At 45.9% G+C, this 12485-nt stretch overlaps 1 protein-coding gene across 6 annotated transcripts in view; it reads left to right on the top strand.

The window, feature by feature from the left end:
• Positions 1–12485, top strand: part of LYST (lysosomal trafficking regulator) — a 205077-nt gene that overhangs the window by 125034 nt on the left and 67558 nt on the right. For all 6 annotated transcript variants that reach the window (XM_074373251.1, XM_074373253.1, XM_074373254.1 and 3 more), the window contains 5 exons: positions 691–828; positions 4363–4561; positions 6809–6940; positions 9524–10148; positions 10833–11010. In XM_074373251.1, the coding sequence (XP_074229352.1) occupies positions 691–828; positions 4363–4561; positions 6809–6940; positions 9524–10148; positions 10833–11010 (1272 nt within the window). The remainder of the gene's footprint in view (positions 1–690; positions 829–4362; positions 4562–6808; positions 6941–9523; positions 10149–10832; positions 11011–12485) is intronic.

The raw sequence follows: 12485 nt of genomic DNA, 5'->3' as shown, positions 1-12485 counted from the left end.
TAAAATGAAGTGAAGGTTATCTGCCCATAGTACTTATCTAGATAAGATTCCTTTTTCTCTATTATTATTTAAAATTGATTCAACATAAGAGAAGCATTTTAAAGAACCTTAAAAGAATAGTAACTACTGTTTGAAAGTGCACATTTAGTAATTGTGCAGAGTTTTCTATTATTTGGACTTAAAAGTAAATTAATCCAAAAGTGGAGAATTTCTACACTGTCAGTAGCTTTTTTCAATTTAGTATAGTTTGGTCTAAAATTATTTGATTAAGTGCTGTATACACAAAGTAGCATTGAAGTCTTTACATTTTTAATAATGCTCTTGAAAATAAATTGTTTGTAAACAGTTAATATTGATAATGTGTTTCTCTATAGTGAATAAATCCCCCAGATAATTTATCTTTTGAAAATATTGTGAATCATTTAATGCCGCAGAAAGGTTAATGTACTAAATGAAGCACCTAATGCAATACTGCATTCAGCATAAGTATCTAGAAATGACCAGTTGTCAAAAATAATAATAATAATAATAGTCTGGGAATAACTTTTAAGATTTGCTTTTTCAGACAGATTTAACCTTTGGCCCTGCGTGTACACGCAGTGTTAAACTGCTGTATTGCGTGCTTTCTAACAAGCACGCAGCGTGGTTTTCGGTGACCGTGTGCTGACGGGCCTGTGTTCGTCTCCTCAGCAAGGTGTCTGGGAAGGCCTGCTGGCAGCCCTGGAAGCCCTCATCCGAGCAGACCACCAGCAGCAGGTGTTTAACATTAAGCAGTTGCTGAAAGCGCGAGTGGTTCATCACTTCCTGCTGACCTGTCAGGTTTTGCAGGTACTTTTCATGTGACTTTACTTCTGGAGTTATTTCCTGCAGTCATTTATGTTTAATAGCTCAGTGCTATGCACTCAGACTTCTGTGGGACTTCCCATGAAGTTATTTTCTGTGTTCCCTTCTCTCCAGGATCCCCTCTTTGAACGAATAGTATCGGAGGTTTTCAGCGCCTGCCTCTTGTAGCTTGACCTTTATGTTGTCACCATTCCTAACTCAGTGAAAAAAGAACAGCTACTGAATTTCTGAGATGTTTCTTTCTGTTGGGCTAAAATAATAATTTGATAGTCACTTGAACATCAACAATAGTGAAATTTTAACTTGTTCCATGTTCCTTAAATAACAAGTACAAGTATGTGTTGTTTTAATAAGTGTATTTGTTGAAGATCTGTTTGATGTACTAGAATTAGTATATTGAAAATATATCACAAATATAATGTCAAAAAGTGGCCCTACCTTCACCAGGCGCTTTGCAGAGCCTGTGCTGTGGCCTGGCTTCTAGTTGAATGGTTCTCTCTGCCTTCGCAGATTCCCTTTTTCCAGCGGGGTTGGTGAATTGGGCCGTTTTCAAGTCGGCTTGTTTTCGTTGCCCGAGGCAGACATTAGGTCTTTATCCACTTGGATGAGTCCAGAGGCCCCATGGGATCAGTAGCGTTGCCTTCATTTGACATCCCTTTGTTCCCGTTGCGCTGGTGCCTTCTCACTGTTCTTGGGGTAAAATTAAAAACCTACAACTTCTGTGAGAAGGCTTGTGTGATCAGCTGCACTTCAGCCCCACCTGCAACCACGCAGCCCCCGCCTTATTTCTCTTCCCTAAACAAGTGAGCCTGCTTCCCAGCACAGGACAGGCAGGACAGGTGATGGTCTTTCTGATCTGGCCAGCTCCTGCTCGTCCGTTATGCCTCAGCGTAAACTTGACTTCCTGAGAGAAGCCTTCCCCGCCCTTTCCCCGGAACGCACGCTTTCTCCCTCTGCCCTTACTCTCACTCTGCACGTGCACATTTTGTTAGTTGTATGTCATTCATGAGTTGATGGTTTATTTCCCCCTGCGGACTTCCTGAGGACACGGGTAAGGTTTCCTGTTGATCCCACAGTAGTCCCAGTACACATGGGCATGCAGTCAGCATTTGTTGAATGAATGAATTCTGAAATAACAAAACAAAAATATGTCATACCCTTCTTGGCTCCTGTGGGAAATTAGAGTGTTGTCTTCAGGGATACAGTACAGTGACCTCTCAGACCCCTTGCTCACCAAATGTTTTATGTATCACTCAGTTTCTTTCTCCTTGTCTATCCACTTTAAAACTTGTTGGCCAGTTTTAGTGAATTCATATGACAGTGTGAAGTTCTTGTTCACTCTTTCCATGTCAGAAAAGTGGCACTCATCAACTTGGAGCTTTCAATATATATTTCACTTCCATATTATTAATTAAAATGCTAGAAAAATCCAGGTATCAATTCCTTTTCGTGAAAGGTATGTTTCTTCACCCTTCTTCATTCAGAGAGCCTATTTGTCGAATTAACAGCCATTTATTAAGAATACCTTTATGTTAGGTATCGAGGGAAGTATGTAAAGAAGTGAACTTAGTCGTTGCCTTTCAGGTATCTCAGAGTATTTGAGGAAGATTAAAAAATCAGTAGAAGATTGGGTGTGGGCCAGGTTCATCAGTCCACGAGTGCAGCGTGAAGACCTGAGCTTCGAGAGCCTGTGAAGTGGGCGTGTACAGGAAGGGGGGAGACTGTAAAGACAGGGTTAGTAGGGCCTAATTCTGCTCAGATAGGAGCCACAAGAGAAGTCGGATAGGGGACATTTTGAGCTGGGAGACTAGGAGAATGATCACATCATCACAGAGAGGAGGAGTGAGCGTGAACGGAACATTCTGCGCTTGAGGTTTCCGTGGGCGTTCAGGGGCGGTGACCGCCAGGCACTGCGATGTGCCAGGCGGGAGCTGAGGGGACGGGCGAGAGTGAGATCGGACATTGTTAGCACTGATGAACAGGGGAGCCACGGGGGTAGGTGAGCCCTCCAGGACAAACACATGCAGCGGAAGGAGCAGAGAGAGCTGAGGTCTGCGTCGCAGGAGACAGCCGTTTTCAGGGTGTGAGACTGGAAAAAGGAGCTATTGAGAGAGGTGTAGAAAGAATTTCCACCCCCCACCCCCAGAAAGTGGGTAGTTGAAGAGATGAAGAAGAACCAGGAAGCTCAGCAAAGTGAAAGCCAGCGGTGGGCAGAGGGGAGAGAACTGCCCAGGCGGAGGAGTGAGGGCCACATGATGTACAAAGTTCCAGGAAAGTGCGGACAGATGAAGGGCCACCAACTTGGAAATTCTTAGTGGCGGATGAGATTTCAGTAGAGTGAAGAAGGCAGGAACCAGATTTCTGAGGACTTAAGGCAGCATGTGTGGCAGATCATTGGAGGCAGTGAGAATAAATGATTATTAAAAAGTCCAGCAGCAAGAGAAAGACAAAAAGTGTTAGCAAGCACTTCCCAACAGGCCAAGTTAAAGGATTTTTTAAAGAAATGAAATAGATTGCCATTGAGTATTTGTAAGGAGTCATTGGATCAGGCTGGGATGGGTGAGGAGTGAGTCATTGAGGTGACAATCAGGAGAGTTGGGAAGTTACCCGGGGGATGATTTAGAAAAGAGGCAGGTGGTTGTAGCAGGAATAACAAAGACCCGGAAGTTGGGAACCCTGTGCTCTCGGCCTGGCTTGGCCCCGTGGCAGTTGTGAGGTCTTGACAAGGGAGTTTTTGCTTACTTTTGTAGACTGGGTGTTCTCTTCTTAAATCCGAGGTAGTTAGACTAAACTGTTTCACAGTTAACGTCTAGGTTTTACGTTTTCTGATTCAGCGATGCACAAGAGTAAATGAAGAAGATTGGGTGTGGAGACACAGTGTCTGTTTGGACAGAGAGAGGAAAGAAGAGGAAGTTTACGCCCCACGGCCTTGCTCTAGAGGCCGGCTGCTGCCCGCTGGGGAGGTGGGATTGGAGAATATAAATAATGTATTTATATCCGCCTTTATTTTTAGTAATTCCTTGGCATTCTACCAGGTCTCACTGGTCCAGGCAGTCAAGAGGTCTGGGTTTGAGTTTCAGACGCACAACTGACATGTTTTCTGTGTGGTTTAGCAAGTTAGTCATATAACCACTTCTGGTCTTCATATTCTAGAAATGAAGGATAAAGCCTCTCAGAGCTGTTGTGAGAAAGAACTTGGTAAAGTGGAACGTACCGTATTAACGTGATCAGTACTCCGTCAGAACTTGACCCTCCTGAACCCATAGTAGGAGCAGAAGTGGTGCCAGCGGTGCTACTAGTACTAATTGCAGCTGACATTTATGTGGGCCACTGGTGTTCGTGAATTTTTATAGCAGGATTGCCTGAACTGAGAAATAGCAACTCAGTGTTGTAAATATGGCCTGACCAGAGTAATAAGCCAACACACTTCTATCTTAACAGGAATATCTTGCTTAAATGAAAAATGTTAGTTAAGTTGACAGTTCTCTTTAAATCTAAAGAAAATTTTTATTTTTTCAGGAACACAAAGAGGGGCAGCTCACATCCTTGCCCCGCGAGGTTTGTAGATCATTTGTGAAAATTATAGCAGAAGTCCTTGGATCTCCTCCAGATTTGGAATTATTGACAATTATCTTCAATTTCCTTTTAGCAGTCCACCCTCCTACTAATACTTACGTTTGTCACAACCCCACAAACTTCTACTTTTCTTTGCACATAGGTAAGTATAATCATCTTTGCAGATCTTGGCTTTTCCACTTTTGTTTTTCTCTTCCCAATTGATCTCCATTTGTTGGGTATTTATTAAATGGTTTCTGTGCTAGAAATTGCCCTAATTACACAGTGGGATTGGGACAGGGCGGAGAGCTAAAATGAGCCAGACATGAGCTTAAACGCCAAGAGGTGAGGGGAGATGTATACTCAAATAATTATAGTAAGAACCGATTTCTGGTAAGTACCCAGTACATGCAAAAGGAGAAGTACTCAGATGTCAGAGGAGTGAGGGCTTCATCAGACAGCTGTGGAGAGAGACCTCATAGATTATGTATCTGACATGGGCATTGAAGACTTTAGGTAAAATTCGATGGGTAGATTGGAGAATTAGCATTCCAGGTGAAGAGAATGATTTAAACGGGAGGAAAAATAGGAAGAGAAAATAAAGAATAGTCAACTTTACCTAAGTATAGGGGATTTATGAAGGAGTAGTGAGAAATAATACCATAAATACAGTTTGGGACATTCAATTACTTCCCCCTCAAGGTCATATTAAATGAGTCCTTGACTATAAGGTCAGAGAGTTTGAACTTGTATTCTAGTTAGGGATAATTGAAGGATTTTGCTTTGCTGTGTTTGTTTTGAGCCAAGGAACATGCTGTAAGTAAATTATTACAGTAACATTCAGTATAGAGAAACGACCTGCACAGAAGTGAGTTACAGCTCTGGGAACAGACGAGACCACTGAAGAAAAGCGCTGAGACAGAAGGAAAAGGGAAGCTAAGGACAGAACTGCTGGCAGCAATGCTGTGTAGAGGGGGGAACAAGAAAGAGCAACCTCAGTGTGAAGGACAGGCGGGATAACCAGGGTTCTCAGAGGGTGAGGAGAGCGGGCCGTGGTGAGAAAGCAGGCGAGAGCGCGCCTGGGAGGGAGTGGACCGCAAGCTTAGACGGGAAACTGTTGTGAAGCAGCCGTTTTAAGGAATGTAATCAGTGAATACAGTGATTCAGCCACAGTAAAAATCCAAGTGGGATTATCAGCATGTGAGGTGTGTTGGGTTCAACAAACATTTAGTGAACCAAGATCCTGGTAGCAGGGCGGTTGCAAAGACAAGTAACATGTGGCCCCTCCCTTGAGGAGCTCACAGTCCAGTAGAGGGAGGGAGACGTGGCAGGTCATTATACCACATGGAAGGCACGGCGCTGTCAGTATTCCATCTTCTGGTCCCACAGAGCATGGTGAGGGCATATTTCCTGGACAAGGTGGCGCCTGCTCTGAGCCTTAAAGGTTGAGTGGGAGTTGAAGGGAAGGGCCTTCCTGGCAAAGCAAACAGCTTGATGTTGCTGAAGTAATGTAAGAAAAAAGGCTGGAAAAGGGGTGTGTAGACAGAGCGTGGAGATTCTGTTAGACGAGAAGCTTGGACTTTGCCCAGGGTGGTAAGGAGGCAGCAGAGAGCCACAGGAAGGTTTTTAGCCAGGGCTGACATTTGGTGGAGAGAATTCTGGTAGCTCTGAGGAGGTGAGGATGACCAGATGTCCATCACGGATACCATTTAGAAGTCTGGTAAGAATCCAGGTGACAGGTGAAGAGGGCCTGCATTATAGCACTCCTCTGGGGATGAGAAGAGTTCACAAGTCAGCAATCAGTAGCACCCGGAGACTGACAAGTCATGGATAGAGGAGAGCTGTGGTCAAGGGTGGCTCCTGGTTCCTGCATGGGAGATGGGTGCATCCACCAAAGGGACCAGAGGGCAAAACGGGAGTGAATTCAGGGCAGAAGGATGACTCAGGCTTAGATTTAGCACATTTGCGGTGCATTTAAGAAATCAAGCAGTTGAATTTACAAGTATATGAAGCTCAGAAAGGAAGATTAAGCTGGAGGTATCAATTTTGGAGTTGTATTGGACATCGAGGGGCCTTTGTTCAAACATAAGTCACAGCCCTCTCCTCCAGGAGTGGAGATGAGCAGGGTCCTCGGAGAGCTCAGATTAGCAGATACAAGGTGAAGCGTCAGGCTGCTGAGGCACAGCAGTGACTGCAGGCACCAAGGGCCTGCAAAGCAGCAGAGGCCGCAGTGGCTAGGCGCAGTCAGAGAGCCTGGGCAGGACTTGCGGGGCGCGCTCGCGTACAGGGTGTGCCACGGGTGTCTGCTTTGCACTTCTTTTTAGAAACATTTGCATTTGATGATTTGCTTTTAAAGTTACATTTTTGTTTTATACTTTTTAAAAATTCTCTCAAACTGTTTTGATCCTAGATGGCAAGATCTTTCAGGAGAAAGTACAGTCAATCGTGTACCAGAGGCGCTCTGGCAGTGGAGGGAGGTCTGTTACCAGCCCTGGACTGATGGTCATAAGCCCATCTGCTTTTACTGCTTCACCACCCGAAGGTAAGAAAAAAATTAAAAAATAAAAACCCAATAGTGAAAGTATAACTAATTCTGGGTATTAATAGATAGATAAATTGTGCATGTTTTAGCAGCATAGTCAACCTGCTATTCAGACTAAGTAAACAGAAGGCTAAACTTAAAAACTATAGAGCATGTTTAAGGAATCCGTTTTGCTACTTTCTGGTACCAGCAACTCACACTCCAAACCACAAGAAAGGCTCAGGAGAACTTAGGAGATGGGTGAGGCTCCTGCTCTCTTGCTCTGGAACTCTCTGTCCCTTTTGGTCATAGTCATTTGGCTTTCATTAAGCTTCTGATTTATTTTCCCATTTTCTCCAAAAGCTTTGTTTGGCTCACTGTCTCCTTTCTACCTGAAGTCATTCTAGACAGCGTCACTTGCCATGTGGACAGCCATGCACACTCTGGCCTCATGTCCCTTGACTCTGGGGACCTTTCCCTCTACTTATTGACCAGTATGTTTGCCTTGACCTTGGACGGCATCCGAACACACTTCTCACCTCTGAACCTCCAGTGTCCCACTCCCTGATGACACCCTCCTGTCTCTCCAGTTTCTTTGTCATCATCCCAGTTTCCCCCTTCCCTTTTCCCCTCCAGCCTAGACCCCATTAGCCAATAATTTTATTTCTTCATTTTCCTTGTCCCCTTGGCCTTTAAGGCACTCTTGACCTGAAAAACCCTAACCTTTCCTCACTCTAACCTTCCTCACACTGCTGAAAGCTGCTCAAGAAAGTCGCCGCTGAGAACTCCTGCACCTGTAGGAGGGTCTGCAACTGTAGTTGGCCCTTTAATGCTGCCCTGTAATTTTTCTGTATGTTCAGAATCAATTCCCTCTTTTTCCGTAGCAAGTATATTCAAGTCTTTAAGCTAATAGTACGCTCCTCTCTTCTTGGTTTATCTTAACAGACTACCTCATTTCTATCTTTATAGAGAAAAAACAGGTGCACATCTCCTGGTTGTGAACTGACTGTGTGTCTTTTCCTCTCCTGACTGCTGTCCCCTTCCATACTGAGACATTCCTTTCATTGTCAGTCCCACCTAGTCTTGTCTGTAGCTCTGATACAGATGATTAACTAACTAGTGCTGGTAAGATAGAGAGATGGCGAGAAAGGACAGGATATCTGGGTGTTTATCTCCAAAGTGTTTCAATTATTCTCTAGCACATTTTATGGCCTTTTGTTTGAATATTTTAAGGCTATGTTTAATTAGTTTTATTTGGAATTTAATAGGAAGTGTTATTTTTAAAATAGTCATGCATCACTCTGAAACATTTTCAAGTACATTCATGCCCCCGTTGTTTCCAGGTCGTTTGAACAGAATCTTTTCAGCAGCCTTATTCCTCCAGCCAAAGTCCCGAAATAAGTAGGAAAACTGAGCTGTGGAGCTGCTTTATTATCACAAAGCCTGTGCTCTAAGCAGTTCATTTGGTTCTTGTTTACTCTGTCTCAGTGCCTCTGTTTTAGCCTGCCGAAAACTTGCCTGGAGGGCTCATTAGACCAGATCCCTGGGCCCTGCCTCATCCATTCTGATTCCGTAGATCTGGAGCCTGAGAGTGCGCATTGCTAACAGTCACACAGGTGCTGCTGACCCCGGGCTGCAGCCGGCCCGCAGACCACACCGTGAGTGGCAGTCACTTATAGCCCATGCACTGAGGAGGAGAGTGACTTTTCTGTCTCCTCCTACTTAGAATATAAGAAGCAGCAAAGTGGAGAGCGGTAGCAAGAAGAGAAAAAACGTTTTCTTCTCGCTAACAGAGCAAAAAGTGACTGCAAAATTGGAGGAGTGGGGAGGGGGGTGTACAGCTCAGTAGTAGAGTCTTTCTAGCATGCACAAGGTCCTGGGTTCAATCCCTGGTACCTCCATTAAATAAATAAATAAACCTAATTACCCCTCCCCCCAAAAAATTGAAGAAAAAAGAAGAAGAAGAAGAAGACGACCTGGAGGAGTGAGAGAACGGTCTAGGGCCGTTTGGTCCAGTAATAGCAACACCAGGCACGACCGTTCTTGCTGCCTATTCTTGAGCACCTGTCCTACGGCAGGCAGTCTGTGCTTTGCATCACAAATGTGACCTCACGTAATCCTTAGAGCAACCTTGCAGAGTCGAAATTCTGAACGCTCTTTTTACACTTGCAGAGACTAGCACTCACATAATTAAATGACTCACTGGAGGCCACCTGAGCAGCCAGGGGTGTCTAGTTGCAGAGCGCACACTCTTCCCCCTGCGTCCATCTGCGGCCTGGAGACCGCTCGCCACGGCGAACTACGCTTCACTCAGTTCATTGAATTTCACTTCGGTAGAACCATTAATCCTACGACTTTCGATCATTGAGGCAGTACTGTATTTTGTTAAGGAGACAGGAGAAGACCTGTATTTTTGGAAGATTTTAATAACAAGTAGTTAAAAGAAAAATAGTTTTAAATGTTAAGCACTAGTTACCGGGAACGCTAACCTGTAGGGATTCTTTCCCGTCACTACGAGGGGGGGTTCTTGCTGCGGCGGTGACTGTGCAGAAGTGGCCCCACCGGGCGGATGTTTAAGTGCCTTTTCCTGTCTGCTCCCGCCAGGAAGCGGCTCCGGCAGGGCTCTCCCGCAGCAGGCGGCTGCCCCCATGCCGCGTTCCCGAAGCCTGCCGGCCTTCCCTACCTCCTCACCTCGGACATGGCCACGGAAGCTGCCCGGAAGTGTGGGGGGCAGCATCGAGGGGTTGCAGAGGGTCGTGGACAGTTACGTGGCTTCCTGGCCAGAGAAGCAGAGTCCGCTGGGGAGCTCCGAGACGCTGAGGAGAGGCGGGGAAGATGCCTTCCTCAGCAGCTGCGAGTCTGCGAAAACGGTCTGCGAGGTGGAGGCCGCCCTGCCAGCCCAGGCCCCTGTCCCTGGCGTCCCGGGAACGGCGGCGCTTCCTGCAGCCAGGGTCGGTCAGAAAGAGCCGGGCGCGGAGCCCGGATCCGAGGACGCCGGTCCCGGGGACGAGCCCTGCCCGCGCCGGCCCGATCACCTGAGGGGGCTGGCCTCGTTCCAGCGCAGCCACAGCACCGTCGCAAGCCTCGGGCTGGCCTTCCCGTCACAGCACGGAGCTGCCGCCCTGGGCCGCTGGCCCAGCCTGGCCGACAGGAGCGCCGAGGACTGGGACAACTTTGCCTTTCCTCTCCGCTGCGAGCCCCTGGGCCGCCGGGCCGCAGGCGCTCACAGGTGCTCACGTGTTCTTATGCGCAACTCCCCCCCACCGCCCTTTACTGCACTGGGATGAACCTCCGTGCTTGTAGAAGCGGCTTTATTGCATAACCTCTTAAATACAGCATGTGTGTTGATAACAAAGGTCCCTCCCTCCTCATTTTAATACTGAGTGATGCAGAATTCCACTTTTAACCAAAGGCTAAACCATAGATAGTTCTTGAAGGAAAAAACATCTGTGGTTCGTTTAATTCCATATGGTTATTAGAGACAGACTCTTCAGTTTAGGAAAATTACACGATTTTTTATTCCTTCCAAAAGCATCTCCACCAGCACTGTCAGTGAGACTGCAGTGATGGGAATGCTCGCCTGTGCCGCCCCCTGGGGTCGGCACATGCGCCTACATGTGCAGCTGGGCAGCTGCATTTTTATTTAGCTTTAGTTAAATAACACTCGTGGCTCGTGGAAATCACAGAGGTAGGACAGACTACTGCTTAGTCAACTGTACCTAAAAAGGACCGGTGATAGAAAGTGGTGGCAGCCTTGTTAATCACAGCTAAGTCAGGCAGCATCTCTTTAAACCTTACAGACTTCTGTTTCACGTGTTAAAATTACTGCCGCTCGTCATGGCTCTCGGGATCGCAGTGCGCTGCTTTCCTCCCCGGCACTGTGTCAGGCAAGCTCTTGGGGTCTCTGTTCCAGTGCGACTGAAGACTGCCTGGTCCCCATATGCTGTGGGCTGTACGAACTCTTGAGCGGGGTCCTTCTCATCCTGCCTGACGCCATGCTGGAAGACGTGATGGACAAGCTCATTCAAGCAGACACGCTCTTAGTCCTCGTTAACCACCCGTCACCTGCCATACAGCGAGGAGTTATTAAAGTAAGGGCAGCTCCTAAATATGTTGTTTTAATTTGGAAAAATAAATATATGTGTAACTTAAAATTTGGATATACATTTTAAAATAGACCTAAAGCTTTTTTATTCTTAACCCTAATGAGCTGATACAGTTTGTTACCTTTTACTCATGCTTTTATATGGAGTATCATCCAGTTCAGCTCTCCTCCGTATATTGATTCAGATCAACGTGTTCTTTTGTTTTTGTTTTTTAAATTACTGAACCATATACTTAATTTTTTATTATATTTATTTAATGGAGGGACTGGGGATTGAGCCCAGGACCTCGTGCATGCTAAGCATGTGCTCTACCACTGAGCTGTACCTACCCCCCAACTCATGTCAATGTGTTTTTTGCGTCTACTGATTGCAAGGAACATATAGTTCATTAGGAACCTCTTCTGCAGTGTAGTGTCATCAAATCTTAGACATTTACTTCAGGTTTCAGCCTCGGTGTCACCTTCTCAAAGAGGCTTTCCCTGACCACCTCGCAGAACGGCTTCCTTCTGGCCCTACTCCTCGTTTATTCTGTAGTAGCATCCTAGCCATGTCTTGTAATTATCTCTTAAATTATTTGTGTACTTGTTATTTTAATCTCCCACACTGAAATATAAACTCTGAGAGTAAGAGTCTTGTGTCTAATATATAAAAGGTCCTAAGTATATTGTTGAATGAATAAATGTTTAATATGAATAGTTTTCATTAGAAAATGACATAATATTGAAATGGCCTTTTAAAGATTCTCATTTTCTAGTTTGTCTTGATGTAGGGTATTGTTTAATCCCTTGCAGTTCAACCCAGTATTTACTTAGCTTCCATGTCATTATGCAAAACACTGGGCTTTTTGCAATGTGGGATATAAAGGGAAATAATATAAGCCCCTGCATTCAAGCGTTTATAGTCTAATCGGGGAGGGAGACATGTACCCAGCTAAGTAAAATGTAAGGGTTTCTGTGACGAGTGCTTCGGTGGGAGTGTTAACAGAGAAGCATGGGAGCGTAGGGAAAGCAGTTCATTCTCGTGGGGGAACCAGGGACGGATTCATGCACAAGGTGTATTTTTGTTTAATGCCGTGAACTTAGAAAGCTTTTTAAGTAGGGCAGTACATGGGTGTGTGTTTTGGGAACAGGAGCCTGTCACCACTGTGAGAGAGTGATGGCAGGGAGAGAGACATGGAAGTTGTCGGCTCTCGGCTAGCACAGGAGTCTAGGGGAGAAGTGATGCCTTCCTGACCCGGGAGGCGGGGAGTCGAAGACAGGCGGAGTTGAGAGATGTTAACTGGGATGGAGGAGAGATGCCTTCATAGTTACAGGTGGGAAATCAGGACGAGGAGAGCCAGAAGCGAGGCTGAACTTACAGTCTAGGTGCCGGGTGCTTCTGTGTCTGAGATCAGAGCCATGGAAGCAGTGAGTCTGGAAGGGAAAACGGTTACTTTGGTTGTACCCGTGCTGCATTTCAGA

The sequence above is a fragment of the Camelus bactrianus genome, chromosome 11 (assembly GCF_048773025.1).
Source record: "Camelus bactrianus isolate YW-2024 breed Bactrian camel chromosome 11, ASM4877302v1, whole genome shotgun sequence".
Classification (NCBI taxonomy): domain Eukaryota; kingdom Metazoa; phylum Chordata; class Mammalia; order Artiodactyla; family Camelidae; genus Camelus; species Camelus bactrianus.
This window is presented reverse-complemented; position numbering and strand designations above follow the sequence as displayed.